The 23,827-nt window shown below is 47.1% G+C and overlaps 1 protein-coding gene across 4 annotated transcripts in view; it reads right to left on the bottom strand.

Moving 5' to 3' along the window:
• Nucleotides 1-23,827, bottom strand: part of PLXNA4 (plexin A4) — a 512,377-nt gene that overhangs the window by 78,477 nt on the left and 410,073 nt on the right. For all 4 annotated transcript variants that reach the window (XM_063153651.1, XM_063153652.1, XM_063153649.1 and 1 more), the window contains exons 10-13: nucleotides 19,269-19,469; nucleotides 8,924-9,020; nucleotides 4,682-4,872; nucleotides 11-162 (exon numbers count right to left, since the gene is read on the bottom strand). In XM_063153651.1, the coding sequence (XP_063009721.1) occupies nucleotides 11-162; nucleotides 4,682-4,872; nucleotides 8,924-9,020; nucleotides 19,269-19,469 (641 nt within the window). The remainder of the gene's footprint in view (nucleotides 1-10; nucleotides 163-4,681; nucleotides 4,873-8,923; nucleotides 9,021-19,268; nucleotides 19,470-23,827) is intronic.

Below are 23,827 nucleotides of genomic sequence, written 5' to 3'. Positions count from 1 at the left end.
CCCCACTTACTGCTCTGCTGGGATGTACCCTTCCACCAGGGGCTTGCACTCCACGCCGGCCACTTTGACGTGGGAGGCGATATCGCGGAACTCCAGCCCCAGGTTCTCCCCGCGGATGGTCACTCTGGTGCCTCCCTCACGAGGGCCCGTCACGGGGTTGATCTGGGGAAACAAGCCAAGAGAAAGGAGAGCGATCAAAGCAGGCACCAGAATCCTGGCTGTGGCATTCACATTTTCTGGAAAAATCCCTTCACCTGGGATTTTTCTCCTGGGAAGCTGAGAAACCTCAGAGAAAAAGGAAAACAATATTATCTCATTTGCTTCTCCTGTGTTTTGCTCATGCAGAATGTATTTGGAGGTTGTTTACCCACAGGTGATTGTTTCATTGGATTCTAGTGTGAGTTGTTTTCGCTCTTTGGCCAATCAGTGCCAAGCTGTGTTGAGACTCTGGAGAGAGTCATGGATTTTCATTATTATCTTTTAGCCTTCTGTCTGTATCCTTTCTGTGTTCTTTAGTATAGTAAAGTTTAGCATTATTTAATATAATATAGTATCATAAAATAATAAATTAGCCTTCTGAGAACATGGAGTCAGATTCATCATTCCTTCCTTCATCTGGGGGCAACACAAATACAAAACCTGTCAGGTGAAAGAACAGACAACTTTTGGGGATCACTAGGGACACTTATAAATGCTGAACAAACCTACTTCAGATACACAGAGTATGCAAAATTCTGCCTCAGACCTCTTTTACTCTCTTTTAACTACTTGCAAAACTTCCAGAGATGAGTTGAAGATTTTTTTGTAGGGATTCATGGAGCTGCAGCTGAGCTCTGCACTTTGTAGACGTGAGCCATGGAAAGGCAGCAGAGGGACACGGTGGAGAGAAATGGGAGAAAGGACAAGACAAGGACATAAAGGGTTGAGCCAGTCACTTGAAATCCTAAATTCCCAGCCCACAGCACATGGAGGGAATGGTCATGCAGCAGAAATTCAGCTGAAAATGACCACCTGGAAAATATCCAGCCAAGCCACAGTAGGAAGAGGGTGTTGGGTTAGGTGTGGAGGAGGTGGATGGTGACTGAGACAGCAGCAGCAGCTGCTCTGTGCCAACACCTCTTCCTGAAAGAGCTCCAGTTTCCCTCCTGGGACAGCTGGGGCCATTGGAAGTGTAGGCAGGGAGCATGGACAGATTATTTGTGGAGCCTCTGGGTCTGAGCATGAGAGGAGCAACCATCCCAACCAGCCTGGGGGCTGCTGGAATGGTGTTTGCATGCCAGCCTGGCCCTGCACCAGACCCTCACAGGGCCTTGCTCCATCCCCCTTGTCCAGAGCCAGGTGGGAATCAGCACTAGAACTGTCTCCTGAGCATTGGAACAACACCAGAATCACAAGGCTGGCCCTTAATTATCTCCATCCTGCCCTTCCAACTCCTCGCCATGCCCACTTTGCCATGCCACCACCCTCTTGAGAAGGGTTCAAACTCTTCCCTCGCAGGGTGTTCCCTGCTGCCTGCCCAGGATGCCACGGCTGCCATCTGCCAGGGCTGGCACAGCTCTCCCTGCAGTGAGCAAAGGGGAGTTCCCTGTCTCAGGGCCATTCCCACCTTCCCCTGGCTCTGCCAGGTGGGAATACGGGGCTGGCAGCCATGCCCTGCTGCTCCCAGCACCCAGCCTGGCACCAGCGTTGGTGTGATTCCCACCCAAAGGGTGATTTTTAGAAGGGCCAACCTTTAATAAAAGGAGGGAGAGCCAGGCACCTCTAGGGGATATTTAATTTCAGGATATTAACTTTAGGATAGTAATTTTAGGTGTTGTGAACCAACTCCTCAGTGAGTGTGAGTTATCTCTGACTCTAAAAGGAACCAGGAGGTGTTTGCGGTGGTTTGACAGGAAAGAAAAAAGAAAGGGAAAGAGGAAAGGGAAAAGGGAAGGTGAGAGGGAAAGGGGAAAGGGAAAGGGAAAGGGAAAGGGAAAGGGAAAGGGAAAGGGAAAGGGAAAGGGAAAGGGAAAGGGAAAGCTGTCTAAAACACAAGATTTAAAAAAATTCTTGCTATGACTCAAAAAGCATCAACAGGAAAATTCCTAGAGCAAAGCCAACACAGCACCATGGAATCCTTCCCTGGCCAATATTCTATTTGTGAAGGCCAGCTTCAAAACCCACTTACTTCCTTAAAAACCACTTATTTCCTCAGATCAGGAGGGCCTGGGGTTCTCCCAGGATCACATGGAAGATTTTTTTAACCCTATTTCACAGCTCTGCCATAGATTCAACCAAGAGGAAGGTGTTGCCAGGTTGTTTTCACAGCAGGAGAGGAGGAGTCTGTTCTATCACAGGCGGAAAATCGTGGCACTAGACCTGTCAGTTTTGGAGAGGAAAATCCAGGCAGGGAAACAAAAGCTGCCAGGAAGCCTCAGCTTCCTCTGGAAGACCCAGAGCTAGCTGCATCTCAATTTCCAGTCTGTGCTCACATCAACTGCTGCTTGTTGCTCCTAAAGGAGTTTTTTTTGTGGCTCAGCCAGCCTCTGAGTCCCTTAATTTCCCTGTGTGGCTCTGTAAATGCCAGGGCTGGTACAGAAACGGGGGGATCAGTGCTGCAGGGGGTGTGAGTGCCCCTACAAGTGTGAGTACACGTGTTCTTCCCTGCAGAGACCCAGCCCTGGCTCCTCTCCAGGCTCTGGATGCTCCCACCCCACTGCTCCAGACCTACCATTAGCTGCAATATATATCCAGTCACTTGAGATTACTTCCATGCTAATGGCTCAGAAAAAAGGCCTTCCAAGAGCTACTTAAGGCTTGCAGCAGGCAGCTGGAATATTTCATGAGTGAGTGTTGCAATGATCTGTTCGAGCTCAGAGAGCTGTTGGAGGAAATGCCAGCAGAATTTGAAGCACTCAGGAGCTGTAGGGTGGAGAATGAGGGGTTTGCTCTGCAAAATGAGGCTGGAGATGAAGGATTAGGGTTAAAGCATGGCAGGGAAATGTGGGGTGAACCTTCTGCACACCCATGTCCTTGTGTTTTGGATTTCTGCTTTAGCTGATCATCCATCAGCTACCCCTATACCAAATTCTATCATTGTTTCACAGGGTCTGAGAATCTGAAAGTATTTTTAAATGTTTCCCCCAGCTCCAAGTGATTTTCAAGACCTCAAAGCTGAATTTTCAGTTGAATTTAGCTGTGCTTTCTGGCTGTCTGGGTTTGATTTCACAGCTTCAGGTGGTTCAGATGGGGTCAGAATTACCAGTCTGAGATAAATCCAAGTAAAGTAGAGACCTTCACCTTGGAAACACCAGAATGAGCCATAAACATCAGAATAAACTGAACTCCAACAGTTCAACTGAGAGAGAGTTTTGAAAGCTGGTGAATAACAGGGAGATGGCTCAAAACACAGGAAAAAGGGTTATTTTCAGTAACATCTAGGAAAAACAGATTCAACCCAGCCTTTGCTCTCCCCAAATGTTCAAGCACAGATATTGGTTTAGGGCTCTTCCATAACACCCACACTTTTTGAATCTGAATCAAATACAACTTTAAAAAGCTTTTCTTGCTTTCTAGGAAAATAACCCACCTAACTATTCCTATTAAAGCACCACTGTGGAGGCTGGATTTTCCTCTTTTGCATTTCTCCGTGTTTTCCCTGTTTCGTTTCCCTCCTGATTTTCCCATTTGTAAATCAGGCCCTGGCCACATTGAAAGGGTGCTCATGGTGAGTAAGGCCTGGTGACTGGGGACTGAGAGATGCTCAAGGCAGGGACAGAGCCCTCATTTTCAAGGCTCTGGTCTGTCCTGTGACCCTGAAAATGTGCCTGGCATTATGGCATCCTAAGACAGCAGACAAAAATCCCTTTAGATTTCAGGCCTGACTTGCCTCCCCTGCCTTCTCTCCCTTATTCTGCTCCTTGTCTTTATGGTCTTTCTGTTCTCTTATTTCCTTTTTGAACCTTTCCTCCAGCTTTTGCTTTGGCCCAGTCAACATGTTCAATAGATAACTCTAACAAGCTAAAAATGGAGCCCCATCTCTCTCTCTACAAGGCCTTTGAAGGATAATCTGTCCAATTAAGAAATGACACCTGAATTATTTTTACTTTTAACCCAATTACTAACCACCCATGTCTTGTAATGTGGACTTTTTTATCCAATTACACAAAACCACCCAAACCCATGGAGAAGAAGGTGAAGAAGAAGGAGAAGAAGGAGGAGAAGAAGAAGATGAAGAAGGAGCAGCCTCCACCCTAAAACTTCCATCTTACTTTATAGATATTACTATGTTCTAAACCCTTAAACTCTAAGTTTTCCACCCTGTGATATTACACAGTTCTATTCAAACACATTCTATACTCCACACCCACAATCCCAGTTCCATCATTCCATTCTGGAAGCTTCTCCACAGCCTCAGGTCAATGCAGTGTTCTCTTGGGGGTCAGTGCCTGCAGCACAAAGTCTGAAATTCTCAGTAGCCAGGATTCCAACACCCAATGTCACCCCTGGGTTGAAAAAAAAAATTATAAAAATTCTGTTCCTGCCTTTGAAGGCACCATGGCCTCACACCCCCAGAAGGCCTGAGGCTTTTCCTGACCCATCAGAACTCAGCCCTGACCTCCCCATCCCCAACCCAAGCCCAAACCAGGAAAACGAACCAAGGAAAGGGAATCCCCCAGCTTCTGGCAGATCCACGACTTACATCCGTGATCTTGGGGTTGGTGCACTTGCCCTTGGTGCTGGAGAGCTCCAGCCACTGGCTGTCCTGGGCTGGGCAGTGCTGCTTCAGCGTGCACTGGTTCTGCCCCTGGCACCAGCCGCACTCGAAGTCGGGGTCGGCTTTCAGGCAGAGTCCGCAGCTGTCCCGCATGGCCCCGCACTTGTACAGGTGAACTGCAGGGACAGCAAACACACACAGGGCCTGAGGGAGGCAGGCAGCTCAGGGGAGGGTGGGATGGCACTGGGAGAAAGAGGGGAAACTGTTCTGGGCTGCTCGTGCCAGAGGCAGGATGGAAACTCTCCAGGGAGGTGAGTAATGGGGCGAAAAACATGGACATCCTTCTTGAAATAAAGTTCATTAGTTCATTCTTCATCAATGGTGGTTTTGGAAACTGAGAGCAGGAGGGATGAGGTTATGGGAGAGGAAGGGGTATGGAAGAGGTAGAGGTATGAAGAGGAAGAGTTATGAAGAGGAAGAGGTACGGGAGAGGAAGAGGTACAGGAGAGGAAGAGGTTATGGGAGAGGAAGAGGTATGGGAGCAGAAAGTAAGATGAGGGACTACAAGCACGAGGTTGGAGGAAATGATGCCTGGGCAGTGATTTGGCCACAGTCCCTTCCTTTCTCACAGACTGAATGTCATAAAGTGTCGCCAACAACCAGCCTCAGACTCGGCACTTCATCCTAAAGGAATTTTCTAGACGTGGCCTGTCACCCTGGTTTTTAAGATTTTCTAAGCCTTCTGATGTTGACATTCTTGTAGCGAACTTTCTCACACACTTTCTGTAAATAACTCATTGTTTTGCACTCCTTTATGGAGGAGGAGAAAGTTGATAGACTGTTGGTTTGTCCAGTGTCATCGGAGAGGTGTCACTGTCACTCTCCACTCTGCTGTCACTTTTAGAAAACTATAAATGTTAGAGTCAGAAAATAAACTTCCATTTTCCTTCACCTTGAGAACAGTGGTGTGAGCTTGTGTTCTTTCATGTCCTATAGTGACAATGGCCAACCCACAACTTAAACTTGGGTGTGAAACTCCCCAGGATTTTGGGTTAAGGTGATGCCTCTCAGGTTTCCCACTTGACAGAAATCCCAAAAGGCAACAGTAAATACAGAATGGCTCATTATTGTCATGGATCCACAACCAGCCTTTACCCTTTCTTCTGCTCCAGAAATTCAGTCTGCTTCCCACTTTGAAGCAGAGTTGATTCCACTCTAATACAGACAGCAGTGATTAATGCTTAGCTCCATTTTGAGCTGTTAAGTGATTAGAAGCACTCTGAGGTTTTTCTAATAAAACCTAAAAATATTGAAGTCCTCCTACAAAATGAGATCATATTATTTATCCTTATTTTACAGATGTAGAAATGGAGGCCTGGCTTGCACAGGAGACTGATAGCAGAATTCTCCTCCTGGAAGATGAAGGTGACAGAACCAAGGCTCTCAGACTTTTTTCTTTCCTTCATTTGTGGGCATGTTGGGAAATTTTCCCTCTGTGCTTGTGTTCTGCTGTGTCTGTGGGTGACTAAAGTGGTTTTTATCTTTATACACAATTCCAGAACTCAAAGGCTTTGGAAATATTTATGCTGAAAGGCTCTGTCTCTCCATACCTTCCCCCTTAATGTCAGCAAGTATTGGCCAATGCAAGAAAATCTCATAAACTCTTTACTTCTGCAGTCTGTGTGCAAGAACAGTACATAAAAGTACCCCAAAAAGCCTGAAAAACATCTGTCAAATACAGTGTTTTCCAGACCTCGTGGAATATACTTCTTTCCTTAGTTTTTTTTTGTGGGATTTCCTCAAATTTGCTGAGTTGTTCTGCTTGAGCTGCTACCAGTGGGTATTTCTGTAGATAATTTAGCAGGTTTGGGTCAGTTTGGCATTTGAACCTCCCAGCCCATGGTGATGCTGGATGTGAAAGCAGTGGCATCTTGGCCACCTCTGTGTGGCACTGCTTCCATGTGGTATCTCTATGGGCACATGCCTAAACTCTCCTCCTGACCAAAATCATGATGATAATATCCAAATTACTCATCTGGGAGAGCCACCAGCCAGTGCTGCTTCCCAGATTTTTTCCTAGTCATTATTTGCAACATTTTGGCTTGGAATAACCCAAGAAGGTGCTGGAGATGACTCTTGAGTTCATCCCCTGGTCTGTTTTATGTTACTGGCACAAACAGTCATAAAATATTGTCATCGTGATTATGAGATTTATTTCACTCCCACATCACCTAGGATAGCTCAACGCAGACCAAGAAAAGCATTTACAGTTTTGGTGTGGATCACCTTGTGTCAGGGGTGCTCATTTTATGGTAGCGCAAAACTAAGCAGGACTGAGGCAAGCGTCCAAATTCTGACCTCAACCTACACTGTTAAAGGTTCTCCCAGTCCCTGGCACTCTTTGGGCCCATGGAAATCAGCAGTGTCCTGAAACATAGCTTGGAGAGAAGGAGACAACTTCAGAGCAGAGGCAGGGTGGCACTTTCAGCACAGGCTGTGCCTGAGTGCCAGGGCTGGGCAGGAATTTCCAGCCTGTTTTGTTTGCTGAGTGGATTTAACCCTCAAAAGCCACAGTTTTGGGGTTTTGTTGCCAGATCTCTGCCATTCAGAGGGGGAGAAGGGCAGATGGGGCTGTGCCATGGGGAGAAGTGTTGCCTTCTGTGTTGCTGTCCAGGTTGGATGTGGTGTTGGTGGGAACCTCACCCACCACGCCTCAGCATGAGGGTGGGTGTGTGCCCTAGATTGCCAAGCAATGTGAATTCCATCATCATCTGTCAGAGGTGGGGCAGTTCTCTCTGTCCATGGGGCAGGTTTCTTTATCTCTCCCACAGCCAACCCTCCCTCCAGGAGATCTCTGCTGTCCATGGCCACTGAGTGTCCCTGCAGGGCTGATCCAATCCCAGCATCCCATGGGGAGATGCTCCGCCCAGGGGAGGAGCCAAGCATTCCTGCCTGGATCCAATCTGAGCCTGGCACAGCACAGCAGCCTTTGCCCCCTGCATTGCCAGAGGAGCAGCAGCTGCCTCTTCCACTCGATCTTCAGAGGAAGAGACTGCACCTTTCTACAGGATCCCTGCTCCAACAGAACAACACCTGGCCCTTCAGGAGGGCTGCAGCCACAATTCCAATTGGACTCTACCAACACCCTGACCCACAGAGTGTCAGGTTGTGTTCTGGTTCTGTCAGTGTTTGTTTATTTTACTGCATTATTTCATTTTTATTTTCTTCCCTAATAAAGAACTGTAATTCCTATTCCCATATCTTTGCCTGAGAGCCCCCCTTAATTTCAAAATTATAACAATTTGAGGAAGGGGATTTACATTTTCCATTTCAGGGGATGCTCCTGCCTTCCCTAGCAGACACCTGTCTTTCCAAACCACGACAGTGTGGAACTGTGTGACAGCACCATGGCAGAACCTGCTGGGGACAGATTGAGTGGGAGAAGGTGTGGGAAGTGTCCACGACAAGGTAAAGAGAGGGAGGGAGACATTTCTGAGAGGTGATGATGTGAGAAGAAGAGAATCTGCAGGTGTGAGCTGCAAATGCAGGGCAGCCAAGGGGAGGGGTTGCCTGGGGGGAAGGTTCCAGGGTGGAAAGACAAGAAGGAAGAAGAAGATGTGGACAAACCATCCATCTCCAGAAACACCCAGGGTTGTGGCTGGATGTGCAGCCCCCTCTGCGAGGGGCACACCAAACCTGTGCCATTGGTGGTGGTTAAACACAGGTGGTTTTCAGATCCTTTTTATCATCATCATCATCATTTCATTTTGCTCAGAATTCTCGCACTGCAGAGCTGCAACCTTCCCGCTCCCCTCCTGCCTTCCCCTGCTCATTACTAAATTGCCTCTGAGCAGAGAGCCCGTTCTCCTGGCATGTTAACTTGAAGAGCATCACTGCAGGAGAAATAAAAAGGGGGAGAAAAAAAAAAACCTGGAGAGGGAGGGGCGTGAAAAGCAGACATGAGGATGCGGGGAGAAGCAGGGACGGTGAAGGGAGAGGGGGAGCAGCGCAAGTGGGAGGGAGAGCCGCGTTTCTCAGGTGGAATGAGAGAACTGGAGGGCTGGGGGGAGGCACACAAAGCACTCAGAAATTGGTAATTTGCAGAGTGCAGAGAACAAGTGTGCGGCAGCCAGCACGGGGAGACGGTGGCGGCTTTGTTAAGTGTAGGGAGCGAGGGCCCGTTGCTAAGGTTACTGCTTCCAAGGACAAGTTGAAATAACTCTTTACCTTTGTTCTGTGCCGGGTTGTCAATGTTGAAATTCCCGTTCCACACGACTGTCAGCTCCACTGGCAGGCTGTTAATCTCCATCCCTTCGTACGAGTACTAGAAGTGGGAGAGGAAAAAGAAAACAAACCAAAAAAAAGAATAAAATAAACCCCAAAAGCAGACTTAGAGAGTGCCTGGAGGTGGGGAGGGGATGGGATGAGGCAAGAGGCGGTGCTGAGCATGGAGAACAAGAGAAATGGAGATGTCACTCACCTCCCTAATCAGCAGCACCTGCCAGAATGCCATGGGATGCTCCCAAAGCTGTGGAGCATCAACCATGCCCCTCACAAAAACCCATTTATCCATTAGATGAACATTCACAGAATCCCAGAATGGGGATGGAAAGGACATTAAAGATGATCCAGTGCCATCCCTGCCATGGGCAGGGACATCTTCCACTATCCCAGGGTGCTCCAAGCCCTGTCCAGCCTGGCCTTGGACACTGCCAGGGGCAGCCACAGCTGCTCTGGACAGCCAGAGCCTCACAGCCAAGAACTCCTTCCTAATATATATCTGAACCTTTCTCCAATTTAGAGCCACTCCCTCTTGGCCTATCAGTCAGAAAAATATTCCATGATCTAAGTGGGTTTGCACGTGATGGGCCTTAACTTTGAAATCCATTTTTTGGGTGTTGAGCACAGCTTTGAAAAGTATTTTTCCCAAGTTGGGAGCAACTTTAAGGTGTAAATCACACATTCTGGGTCTTCCATCCAGCTGTGCCTCTGCTGGGTATCCCATAGGTGCTGAGGGGGTAGGTGAGGTTATTTACACTAAGGATGTCCTGAAGAACTCTTGGAAGCTGCGTAAAGTCTCAAAATCAGGGAAATCCTCTGAAAAAGGGGGAAAATGGAGCCACTGTGTAATTATAGACCTGTCAGCCTAACTTGGCTTCCCAGAAAGAAAGAAAGTACATCAAATTATTAAACAATCAATTTATAAGCACCTGCGAGATGATAAGGTGATAAAAATCAGCCAGCACAGATTTGTCAAGAACAAATTGTGTCAACCCAATCTAATTTCCTTTTTGACAGGCTTAATGACTTTGTGGATAAAGGGGAGGCAGCAGATGTGATTTATCCTGATTTCAGGAGAGTGTTTGCTACTATCCTACAGCAGATCCCCATAAACAAACCAGGGAAATATGACCTAAGAAAGGCCACCATAAGGTTTATGCAAAAAACCATTAAACAAAAAAAAAGTCAGATAATTCCATGTCAAGCTGGGAGGATGTTTCAAAAGGAATATTGTCCTGAGTCTGGCATTACTCAGTATTTTCACTACTGACTTGGATGATTTCATGACTATTCTGGCGGGGCTGTAAGAACCTTCAACACCAGGGTTAAGAATTCAAAACAAACTTGACAAATTGTAGAACTGGGCCAAAATCAACCAAATGAAATTCAATGCTGGCAAATGGGGACTATTTTTTTCAGTAGGAGGAATTGATGCAAACTGCTCTCAAACTGGAGTGGCTGGGCAGTGCTGCAGGAGAGGGTCTGGGGACTGCTGGGGATCATGAACAGACTGTAAATCAACAATGCCATATTGCTGCCAAAAACCAAACAGTTCTCCTTTGGGGATGGAGCAGATAGAGCTTGTTACATGTGTAAACCCCTGGAGGCAATCACTTTTCCCTACTTGGATCCAGAAAAGCTTCAGCTGGAGCAAGGAGTATCCAGTTTCCAGCAAATATGTCTTAAAAAGCTGCAAAAAAAAATCTTCTGAGAGAGTTGGACAGAATTAAACAAACGCTTGTCAGGGGCAGTCAAGGCACACAGAGGTGACCCCAAGGAAGGAAATGGAAGCTGCTCTCTGGAGGCCCTCTCCACGTGGTGCTGAGTGCTTTTTTCCACCTAGATTTTGATTTATCTCAAGCCAGTTCACCCAGGGCTCACCCCACTCCTCACCTCCATCAGCAGCTTCCACCCAGCACCTCACCAAAAGACCAAAACCTCATGGTGGGAGAGGAGATGCTTGATGAAAGGACAGAAGGGAGCAAGAAAGAAGGGGAGAAACATTTTGTGTCTGCTACTATTGCTGAGCAGAGTGTACAACAGGATTTACCCTCTCCAGGAGCATCAGATGCTCCTGCAGTTTGTGCAAATCTATATCCATGCAGCATCCTGCCCTTTGGTGATTTGGCTTGAGCACACTCAGGATGATAAATCCAGAGTGGTTTCATGGTATATCCCCCCTTGTACCTCACACATTTCCAATAGTGGGGAAACTTCTGCAGAATTTTAAGAGCAGGGATCCCCCACTGCACTGGGATCTACAGCAGGACAAAATCCCACTTTGAAAGAAAAATATTCTTCCAACTAGATATAACTCAGCAAGCTGGTTTGGCTGGGCCAAAAAAGTCACTAAAGAGTCCCCCATCCCTTAAACTCCTGTTGTGATTATCCACAGAGATGCCAAAGCTCTGAGCTTTGCAGGTAGGTTTTCCTGGATCCATTAATTGCTCTATAATTGGGGAGTAAATGGTAACTGGTGATTTCTGTCCATTACAGCAGAGTGGGAGCTGCTTGCTCAGTAATTCCTCTTTGCACAGACTAAACACAATTAGCCATTAATCTGCAAAACGCTGTGATTATGATCCAGTTGTGGGGAATTGATGGGTATTTGTGGTTTCCATGGAGGTAAAGAGCAGCCCAGGTGAGCCAGGTCCTTTGCAGTAGACATGCCATCATTCAGGATTTGCATTTTTAGAACAATTTTGGGTGTCACTGCCAGCAAGATCCAAGATGATGCAGAGCTGTCTGGACTCACACCACTGGATGCAAGGATGGGGAGACAGGAATGGGAAGGAGAGTGCCTGAAGAGTAGTGAATAATTAAACTTCTGCCACTCAGGAACACCTGCTTTGCACAGCACTTTGAAAACACTGATTGGGAATGGGAAATGGGATATATTCAGAATAACTGGTCATCCTGAAGGCAGAAAATGAGTCTTAGAAAGGGTCTCCCAGAGCCTTGTGTGTGTTTTGGGATTGAGCTGGAAGAAGAGCTAGGCAGGGATAGGCAAGGGAATCTCTGGAGCCTTTCTTCCCATGGAAGACCCCAGAGCAGGAGCTCAGCTGGGATTTTAGATCTTGTCTGTCTGCAGCGCTGGGGGCAAACACATATTAAACTTTTTAGCCCAGCAGGCTCAATCCAGACCTGGAAAGGGGATGAATCCCATGGCAGAGCTGTGAGGATGAAGCCAGCTGGGATGAGGATGCTCACACTGGCAATTTGAAAAGGAACCATGAGGAAATGTTTCATAATTTTGACACCACCTTCACCATTTCGCTTTAGCGAGAACTTTGTTTTCCTTTGTAAGAAGCAATCTAGTTTTGAAAAATTCTATATTCATCTCTGAAAAACTAAGACAAGTATTTGTATTAAAAGCTGGAGACTGTTGATTTCAGCAAGTTATGGCTTTTTTTTTCCTACTGTAATCATAGATATGTATTTTTGAAACAAGTTTCAGTAAGTGTCTGGGTGTTAGCACATATTTTCTGTTTCCAGAAATGTTCAGTATTGGATGTGCTTTGCACCTCAGAAGTGAGTCTGCCAAGTCACTTAGAGAATGTAAGCAAGTCTTCCAGGGACTTCATGAAAATGGGCTACCACTGACAAAACACAAGAATCCACCAGCAGAGTCAATCCCCCAACCAAGCACGTTTCCTTAATAAACACTCAGCACCTGCTAGAAATTCCACAATGAATAAAAACAGTAAAATAATATTAATAATAATTTAAAAAGCTATTTACCACATGTCATTAACAGAGAAAATATTTCCCCTAATAAAAGCTCAGAAAAGTAGATCTCAGCTGTCACTGGTAACAGCACAGGGGGGTTGTTTTTTGTTTTTTTTTTTAATTAACAAAAAACAAATACCCACAGGCTCACTTAAAGAAACAAGTGACTCCAAAAAGTTCTTTTCCTTTTACCTGTCCTTGGAGGTGAGTTTTAGACATTTCAGACTTTTTAACCCATCAGGCTCGACCCAGAGCTGGAAAGGGGTGTGAGGGGATGAATCCCATGGCAGAGCTGTGAGGGTGAAGCCAGCTGGGATGAGGATGCTCACACTGGCCCTGCCCGAGCCCATCTGATGCTGTGTGGGCTGCAGGGCAGTGGAACAGAGCAATTGGCAAAGGAGCCGCGAGGAAATGCTCCGTACCCCTCAGACCACAGGAGCTGCTCACTCATTGTGACCCCTCTTCAAAGCCCACTGAGCTCAACAGGAGTCTTTGAAAAGGACTTGCTCAGCCGTGACAATAAGATGGGAATGTGTTTCAGGGGAGAATAAAGGGCTGGAGCATCGATCTCCAGGAGAGTGGAGCTTCCCAGACACCCCTGAGCAATGCTCATACCATCAGGGCTTGTGTCTCCACCTTTCCTGGCACAGCTGCCTCCAACACAGGCAAAGCACCCCAGAATATGTAAATCTGATCCCTAAGTCTGACCAGTCTGGATTCTAATCACAATAATCTCATCAAAGCAGGAAATTGTGGGCAATTCCTGAGAAGGAAAGGCTGTGCTGCCTGAAACACAGACTGGCTCTCTTCAGGAAATGCCAAAAATCTACTAGAAGGAGCTGTTGCACTTCACAGGAGCAACGTTTAGAACTCACAAGATTCCTTTCTTTTGCTTTTTAAACTCTCCAATAGCATCAGATGCTCCTGCAGTTTGTGCAAATCCATATCTATGCCTGACCACTTGCAGCATTCTGCCCTTTCGTAATTTGGCTTGAGCACACTCAGGATGATAAATCCAGAGTGGTTTCATGGTATAGCTCGCCTTTGTACCTCAAACATGTCCAGTAGTGGGGAAACTTCTGCAGAATTTTAGCAGAATTTTAGTGTTGGTCTGTTTTCTCTGACACCACTTTTGTGATTAGAGCTCAAATCCATGGATTGATTCCTGTACCTTGCTCTGGTATCAACCCCTTTCATGATCCTGTGGAAACCATTTAATCTTTCCTTGCATCAGTTTTCCAGCCACAAAAAGGCAGAAAACTTATTGCTCGCTGCCATTCTGTTCCCTTGGATCCAGAAAACTTCTTGCTCGCTGTCATTCTATTTCATTGGATCCTTTGCTTCCCAGAGCTGGGACTGAATTTTTGTATCTGGGTATCACCCACAAACAGAGTCCACGTGATTATGGGGCTTTCTCTTTCATTTAAATATAGATAAATAACAATTAGAGAAGTGGATGCACAAGGGTGACATTCCCAGTGGGAAGTTTGGAACTAGATGAGATTTAAGATCCCTTCCAACCCAAACCATTCCCTTATTCTACAACTCGCAGCCCTGTGCTTGTCTTTTAGCCACCCACTGTCGCAGACATCTTGTATGAAAAATCCTTTCTTTAGGATTTTTTCTCCTGAGAAGCTGACAGGCCTCAGGAACAAAATGTAAACAATGGTTATCTGCTGCTGTGGAATGCAACAGGTGCATCTGGGATTGGTCTCATGTGGATGTTTCTAATTAATGGACAATCACAGTCAGCTGGCTTGGGCTCTCTGTCCGAGCCACAAGCCTTTGTTTTCATTCTTTCCTATTCTATTCTTAGCCAGCCTTCTGATGAAACCTTTTCTTCTACTCTTTTAGTATAGTTTTAATATAATATATATCATAAAATAATAAATCAGCCTTCTGAAACATGGAGTCAGATCCTCGTCTCTTCCCCAATCCGAAAACCCCTGTGAACACGGTCACAACCCACAACTGTGTTTTCCCATGATTTCTGTGAATAGCTCATTTTTTTCTCAGCTCTGCTTTCTATTGGATTTTTTTTTATCACTCCCTTCACTGTGAGCCACACCACGGAGTCAAAAGCCACCGAGATCTCTTGCTGGAGTGCAATGATGTGACAAATAGAGCTGACTTCTCTCCTGTCCCTGAGCCACACAGCACTCCCAGCTGCACCACCTCAGGTCTCACAGCAGGCAGAGCTGTGAAGGATTCAGGACAAAATCATCAGCAGAGATTTTGCTGGTGGGATCCAGGGTGTGCCAAGGCCAGGAACCAAGCAAGGATGAGGGATCAGCCCCTGGAGCAGGTAATGGCCCTGATCATAACATGCTCAGTGGGTCAGCCCTCCCCATTCCCTCTTCCTCGATCATTTTGGGCTGATTGAAGTGCTGGGGCTCCCATTGCTTCCCACCGGGAAGATTGCACTCTGCCCTTATGCATCCAGCAATTTCAGCCCTTCCTGCTGACATTTTTACTTCCTTATTTCTGCGTCTCCTCAGCTCCCCTGCTTTTCATCCCCTCCCATCCCTCCATGTCCAGGCTGTTGGCAGAGCTATCACCAGCGCAATAAGGGATGGCAGGAAGGGTCCCTGTGAGTGATAATTGTGTGCCTTGGGTGGTGTGACGGAGGACAAAGCCCAGAGCTGAGTCTCAAACCACTTGACAAGAACAGTAATTGTCCCGAATGGTGCTGCCTGCAGAGACTTATTGCTGTTATCAAATGGAATATCTCTGGGAAAGACAGGGAGAGAGGCAGATCTGCCTCCTGACAGGGCTGAGCACCCAGGGATCATCAGTGCTGGATGTGACATTAGTGACAGACAGGCTGCTCACACCTGGGTGTCCTCAGAGCATCTCTCACTGAACTTGGAGCCACTTAGAAAAGGTGCTTAAGCTGGCTCAGACCCCTGGTGTAAATCCTGAGGGATCAGGAAATGCAGAGCAAAAGTTAAGGCTCTTTCCCTGATTCTATCCTGTGGAAAGTAGGAAAAATCCTGAATTCTTTTTCTGCAAGAGGGACATTTGAGCTCCTGGGTGCCTCATGTGAGATGGGAGGGGGCAGATCTTGGGAAACAAGGCAGGGCTGACTGCTTAGACTAGCATGCAGCACCAACAGAGGGATCTGCTGGCAGGACAGCATCCCTTCAGGGACACACCATCACAGGCTGCTCACACCTGGGTGTCCTCAGAGCATCTCTCACTGAACTTGGAGCCACTTAGAAAAGGTGCTTAAGCTGGCTCTGACCCTTGGTGTAAATCTTGAGGGATCAGGAAATGCAGAGCAGAAGTTAAGGCTCTTTCCCTGATTCTATCCCGTGTGAAAATAGGAAAAATCCTGAGTTTTGCAGAAGTTTTTCTGTGAGAGACAAATTTGAGCTCCTGGGTGCCTTGTGTGAGATGGGAGGGGGCAGATCTTGGGAAACAAGGCAGGAGTGATTGCTTAGTCTAGCATGCAGCACCAACAGAGGGATCTGCTGGCAGGACAGCATCCCTTCAGGGACACACCATCACAGCACATCCTCCCACCCTCCCCTGGACCTCCTCCAAGCCTGCAATGCAGGTGCTACCTTCAGAGCCTCCTCCAGCAACTGTGCTGAGTAAAACAGCTCTGTCAGAGGGGGTTGGCTGGGTTTGCAAACAGGCTCAGACAGCTCTCTCCAAAGCCAGGTGACCCCCGGAGCAGAGGCTCATTGTGCTGCAGTGGCTCCTGCCTGAATGCTAATTCTGGCAGGAAGGAAATAATCATGATGGAGACAGATCTCCAGCACTCCTTGCCTATTGTCTGTGTCCTCTGCCACCTGCTCCACCAGCCAGGGCTTCTCTGCTGCCTTTTTGTATCTCTCTGAATGCTGCTTTCTTTTGTCTGTCTCTCCCTTCCACATCTCTTTCTCTCAGTGTCTGGCAAATTCCAAGCAACAATGAAATAACATTTCTCAGGAGGAAAAAAAAGGAAAGAAGAAAAAGAAGAAAGACCTCAAATCAGAGAGTCAAAGCTCCTTCAAAAGGAAGGGGAAGAAAAGGGGTGGAAAGGAAAGACAAGAGAAGGAAAGAGGAGGAAAGACAAGAGAAGCAAAAAGAGGGAAAAAGGAGGAAAGCGAGGGAGAGGAAAAGGGGAGGGCAGAGGGAGAGAAGAGGCAGAAACAGGATAGAAAAGAGTTGGTTTTATTCCCAAATGAGCTTCTCTCCCTGGAGAAGAATTAAATCCACCTGGGCCACCAAAAACACAGGACAAGCATCCTGCAGACAGCACTAAGCAAGTCAGGCCATGCAGTGCCTTGGCACCAGCCTGAGGCTCAGCCCTGCCACCCTCTGCAGCTCTGGCTTAGGAAAACACACATTAAAGTCAAAATGCTACAGTCACAGCACTCAGGCATCCTATGAGCAAATCCACTGGGGGACTCATCAAACCCCACTTCTCCAGTCCCAGGCACTGGCAATTTCTTGGAGCATGCAGGTAGTGTGGGGATAATCGCCATTGCCTGTCAAAACCACTCTTTTATTGGGTTCTGCAAAGTGGGATGCTGAGGCTGGCTGGAGTTACTTTCCTGTTCAGCCCAACTCTGCTTAAATAATCCTTAAATGGGATAATTCATTGGAATGCCTACGTGTGCCAGAGAATTCCTGACTCTAAAGGATCATTAAAGGTCATTGTTGCCTGCTAAGGCTCTTTGGACAGATATAATCTCTGCCCACCACCATGCAATTCCCCCTTAGCTTCCACCATTTTAAAAATAACACTCTAAATAAAATGTGCATCCCTCCTGAACTTCCCAGTCTGTCCATTTCTAACCTGAAACCTGAATGCTCACAGGTCATTAACCAGTAATGGAAATCAGGGAGAGATGGGAGGGAGGGAGGGAGACAAAGGAACAAATAAAAGAGCATCGGTTGGGAAGTTGCTTGTTTGCAACAGATGTAAAATGTGTGAACTGCCTGCAGTCCTCAGCCCTGCTTAATGCAGCAGAATGTGTTGTGACAAGCACTGCCCAGCGTGGAGTGGCTAAAGCCTGTAATTAGCTCTTTGACTAATAAATCATCTCACAGCAGCAGCAATGGAGATGACTCAATGCATATCCTGGAGACATGGATAAACCTCTGGAGAAGCAGGGGCCTCCATTGCACTGGGTGCTGACTGGGTTTGTCCCCACAAGTGACATTGCTGTGGTGACAGCACTGTCATGACTCACACAGGGTCCTTGCAAGGTCCTGCCCTTCAGGTGGGGAACTGGAGGTGGGCACAGACAGACTGCTCAGAGGGCATGTGAGGGCTGCAGGAAGGTTTGACTCAGCCTAATCCCATCCATCCTTGGATGGCATTTGGTGCAACCTGGTGCACTGCAAGGTGTCCCTGCCTGTTGCAGACATCTTTTATGAAAAATTCTTTCCTTAGGATTTTTCCTCCTGAGAAGCTCAGAGGCCTCAGGAACAAAATGTAAACAATGGTTATCTGCTGCTGTGGAATGCAACAGGTGCATCTGGGATTGGTCTCATGTGGTTGTTTCTAATTAATGGCAAATCACAGTCAGCTGGCTCAGACAGAGAGTCTGAGCCACAAACCTTTGTTATCATTCTTTCTTCTTCTATTCTTAGCTAGCCTTCTGATGAAATCTTTTCTTCTATTATTTTAGTATAGTTTTAATGTAATATATATTATAAAATAATAAATCAGCCTTCTGAAACATGGAGTCAGATCCTCGTCTCTTCCCTCATCCTAAGACCCCTGTGAACACCGTCACACCTGCCCACATAAGGGGTTGGAACTGGATGATCTTCAAGGTTCCTTTTAACCCAGCCCATTCTGGGATTCTGTGTTCTCACCTTTCTCCTGATCTGTTACATGCTCGCACGTGTCAGACTGTTCATATGGGGTTTTATCATCAAACTCCCCCAAAATAACCTTCACTCTCACGTTGACATCAACACCTGTCCCACTGGAAGCCCTTTTTGTGGGAATATGAGCAGGTTAAGCTGATATTGCTGCCTGTGGGTCACAGCTGAGGTGCTCCAGCCCAGCCTGAGGATGGGACCCAGAAGCAACAACTGAGTGGTGGCACCAGCCAGCCCAAGGCGAAAAATAGGCAGTCTCAAGCTACCAGCCAATCTTCTCCTGCCTGAGTTTGGAACCACAGAATCATGAAAGCTGGAAAAGGCCTCCAAGATCATCAAATCCAACCTTTGACTGAACACCCCCATGCCCACTAGACCCTATTATTAAGCGTACACCTCGTTTGAACTCTTCCAGGGATGGTGACTCTTGTCTTCATCCTATTTTAATGTTTAACTACTCTTCCAGTGAAGAAATTTTTCTTAATATCCAACCTGAACCTCCCCTGGTATTTTGAGGCTATTTCCCCTTGTCCTGTCACCGGCAGCCTGGGAGAAAATCCAAACCCCAACCTCACCACAACCTCCAGGTGGTTCTAGAGAGCAATAAACTCTCCCTCGAGCCTTCTTTCCTCCAGGTAACCAACTCCAGCACCCTGAATGAGGTGAGAAGGGCTGTGGCAGGACCCCATGTCCCCTGGGGACAGTGCTGTGGGCACATGTGTCCCCTGCAGCTCACCGAGGTGTTCTGGCACTGCACGCTGGAGCTGTTGAACCTCAGGGCTGGCACCCTCTGCTCGCTGCCCTGGATGTTGAGGATGCACTCGTAGCCCCGCTGGCCCGACTGGGGCTGGGGCAGGTTCTTGGCCTTCAGAGTGATGGGTTTGATCACCTCCACAGGCACCAGGATCTTCTCGGCCTGCAGCAGCTGGGGGCAGTCCTGGGGAGAGAGAGCAGACACCAAAGCAAGTCAGCACAGGGGTTTGCCAGCCTCAGGAAGAGTCCTGAGGTGTCCCAGATGTCTTTTTATGAAAATCCTTTCCTTAGGATTTTTTTCCTCCTGAGAAGCTGAGAGGCTTCAGGAACAAATATAAACAATGGTTATCTGCTGCTGTGGAATGCAACAGGTGCATCTGTGGTTGGTCTCATGTTGGTTGTTTTTAATTAATGGCAAATCCCAGCCCAGCTGGCTTGGACAGAGAGTCTGGGACAGCTGCCTTTGTTATTTATTCCTTTCTATTCTTAGCTTAGCTAGCCTTCTGAGATGAAACCTTTTCTATTCTTTTAGTATCGTTTTAATGTAATATATACAATAAAATAATAAATCAAGCCTTCTGAAATATGGAGTCAAATCCTTGTCTCTTCCCTCAGCATAAGATCCCTGTGAACACCATGACACTGTGGTGCTTCCCAACCTTCTCAGTTTGCCTGATTACAAAGCCTTTGCAGCTCCCTGGGCTTTGGTTTATTACTGAGCTACTCAAGGAGCATTCCTGGGTAGGCTCAGATAAACAAGTGAGGAGGGATTTCTTTCCTTCCTCCTTTCCTACATACCATCCTTTCCTATCTCCCTGGCTTATTTCAGCCTCCAGGACCCAGGGAAGACACCTCTGGTGCTTTCTCATACCTGCCCTGTTTATTCAGGTAATGGAAAAGCAATCATGTTCTCTCCACAGACTTAACTCGGTCACAATGCCATGATAAAAGTGAATCAAGCAAAAATCTGAGCACAATTCCTCAGTTCCCAACAGCCAGCACACCCCTGTACAAAAGGCACAGCTCCAGCAAGACCTGTTGGAACCTATGGAGTCAGGGTTGCTAAAAAGAGAATTTATTTTGGCTCAGAAGAGGAGAAAATATTCATTACAGTGATCTAGACCCAGCTGCCAAGAAACAACAGTCACAAAGAGCATGGAGACCCCTTGGAAAAGCTTTCCACTAGCTCACAAAAGGAGAAATGCCAAGTGGATGTTGCTAATGTGGTGCCTCTTCATGGGTTCCTCACACAGGTGAACCCTGGGCACCCAAAGCTGCCTAACAGGTGGCTGCATTTAAAATTTCATTAATTAGCACAGCTTAATTAGACAGAGTAGACATGCTCTGCTTCTTCATAGCACAGTCAGACAGCTGCAAGATGTCCCTTTCATGGATTCTGGGGCAATATCAGCTCTTTAGGAAATTACTGCAGCCTTTGCCTGTCCTGCCCAAAGTTAAACCCAGATCCAGTTGGTTCCAGGAGAGACAGGGAATTGAAGGTGAGGGCGAGAGGAAAGTGACTGATTCAGGACAGAAGAGTAGGGAAGGGCTCAAAAGTGGAATTTATGGCTCATTGAGAGCCTGGGATCTTGTTAGAGCAGATGGTGGGAGCATCTTAGCGAAGCAAATAGCTGAGGGAGATAAAGAAATGGATCAGATGTGCAAAATCTGTAGTTTCACCAACCAGAGACAGAATTACAGAGCCAACACTCAGCACATGGAGGATGTGAGCTCATCCCTGGCCAGGGGCAGGCAGAAAATCCAGTAGCCACCCAATGCATCCTTGCAGTGAAGTCCAGAACCTTCGCCAGGCCCAAAGAGGATCTGAGGGTCTGTCCTGAGGGGCTGCCAGACTGAGGAGCCTGAGACATGATTTTTCATCTGCGTTTACAGGGTGATGCTCATGGTGGAAGTGACTGAGAGCCACTGATGGGCTTAAACTGGGCTGGCACCAGAACAGGAGAGCCAAGCACAGCCCCTGGAGCTGGGTGGAGCTGAACCACCTCAGATCCAGTGGCTCTTTGCCTGAGATAATCTGGCACAAGGCCTGGCTTGATTTGCGCTGCCAAGGCTTAACAGGCCATGCCATTAACCTGGCTGGAAGGAGGAAGGGTTGGAGGTGGAAAACCCATGCAGTACTGCAATGCAGGGATGAGCTTTATCACTGCCACCCTCTGCACTCTTGGGGGTGCAGGATTGAGGAGCTACTCCCTGATCCAGCCCTCCCTGTCCTCACTGCTGCTCTGTTCTGTGATGGAACCTCTCCAGGGAGCTCCTAAGGCTGACACACAAATGGGTAAAGTGTCACTGAAGTATTTTTCTTGATAAAAGAGCAAGGTTTAACCATCTGAAAAGTCTTCCCAAGCTTGGGTCCAATGGTTCCACCATACCATGGCACACCAGCATCAAGGCTCCTTGCAGCTGCTCAGCACAAAAAAGTGAGGCATAATCTATAATCCTGGCTGATTTAAGACCAGTAAAAACCCCAGAGAGCAAAAGAAGGAGGTGATCTAGGCTATAATAAAGAGTTTTCAGTACTGATCACACCAGCAGACGCAAACACCATTTGGGACCTTATATCTTCAACACCCCTGACCCTTCCCCATCACCTGCCCAACAAATCCTGGAGCCTCTGCCTCAGCTCCCTCTCTTTCTCCTGGCACAAGGAAAGACATTGGCAGCAGCCTCTCCTTGTTTGTTTCCAGGAGCTGAGAGAGAGAGGTGCCCTGGCAGAGGGAATCGGCGGGGCAGGAGGGTGGGTGAGCCCTATCAGCCGCCGTGCAGCCGTTCCCCAGGAGCGGGCATTTCACTTGATGTGTGTCACAGAGAAAAGCCTCTGGTGGGGGCTGGGGCATGGAGGATGGAGATAGTCCACTCTGCTACCTGCAGGCCAATCCCAGCCCTCCAGCCTGGTCTTTCTTGTGGGGCTTTATCCTGTCCCCCTCCACCACTGGTGCTGTAACCTTTCCGATAACACTTGTTTCAAGTTCATTAACGAGCCGTGATTGAGGCAGCCCCAAAACAGGGTTCGTTTGCATATAAAAAGCTTTGCAGTGCTGTGAGGAAGTTCATTATAGATAATTGAAGAGGCAAGCGCCATAAAGAGGAAATCCTCCCAATGTGGCTTTATCTGATTGACCTAATGTTCTTTCTAATTGAAACGGGGAGGGGAAAAGGCAATTTCATTGGGTGATGTACTGCATAAAACCTCAGAGCTTGGACCAGGCTCTGGGTTCAGATTCAAACACAGAACTCCTTTTGCAGCCTGTATCAAGCTTTGGGTGGCTTGTATTTTTGGGAGTAAAACAGGCCAGGTTTGTAATTTTGGGAGTAAAATGGGCCAGGTTTGTATTTTTGAGGGTAAAGCATCAAGCTGACCAGAGCAGACCCAAGCAGAAGGCTTTGTAAAAAAGAGTTATTTTGGACATTTTGCAGTGGAGACACTTTCTCTTCATCCTTCTCCTTGGTTGGAAAAATACAGTTTTCACAGGACGTAGGGAAATAAAATCATAGACTGCCAACAAATGCACCAAGGATGGGCACAATCCCATCCCTTTTTTGCCTTTGATATATAATAAATTAAACCTTTTGCCTGACTCTAAGGGGAGCTGGCAATCCAGAGAATCATTGTTGATTCATTTTGTGTGTGTAGCTTCATTCTAGCTCTTGAATGCTTTCAAATGAGTCAGTCCATTTAAAATAATATCCTCCACCCTTGCCAATTACTGGTATCAGCAGCGATGCACACCTCACATCACCAAAATTTTGCCAATTACCAAGTCAGAGAGCTTTTGCAGTGAAACCACTGCACGAAATGAGCTGTACTCATTGGGTCGATGGTAGTTTAATTTTCTTTATTTATAACTCCTCATAGAGTGCCTGCAAATGTGTTTTTGTTGTAGCTAGCAGGAATAATAAAGTCTCAGAAATATGAGGACCTTTTCTCTCACATGTGTGTTATGGCCTTCATCAGAGCTGAGCTGAGTTGGTCTCCGGTGAGAGCCATTGAGAGGATGCTGCTAAAGAGGATGAGGAGGCTTCTCTGAGGCTGTGTGGTCTTAGCCCTGAACTAATTAGTTTGGTTTCTTTATGGTGCTTCATACATCCAGAGTTATGATTTCATGGAGGTTTCGCTGTGTTGTTTCCCAGTATAAGCTGGAGACTGACAAAACATCCTAAGTTCCTCTCCTGGGAAATGGCAGGTTGGGATGTCTCACAGCCTTGTGATACTGCACAGGCTTTCTCCCAAGTTATTTTGCACAGTTTGGCTATCTGTTAATGTTTTTGGCCATGATTATGATCCAAAGGATCATCAAAGTGTTTTCCAGTTCCCAGTAGAAAAGGAGTTTTATCTACCTTGGGTGGCAGGCATTCCACATGGGAACAGGGAACACATCCATGGAGGTTTAATACAATGAACCCCCCACCCACGAACAGCCCCCAGGTTTTACTGGGGCTCACCCATCCCCACTTGTGCATCTCTTGTCAGCCAGAGCATCCAGGGGAGGGAACCTTTCCAGCTTTTCCTTCATACTCCTCCCT

The sequence above is a fragment of the Melospiza melodia genome, chromosome 4, assembly GCF_035770615.1.
Source record: "Melospiza melodia melodia isolate bMelMel2 chromosome 4, bMelMel2.pri, whole genome shotgun sequence".
In the NCBI taxonomy this organism is placed as follows: Eukaryota; Metazoa; Chordata; class Aves; order Passeriformes; family Passerellidae; genus Melospiza; species Melospiza melodia.
This window is presented reverse-complemented; position numbering and strand designations above follow the sequence as displayed.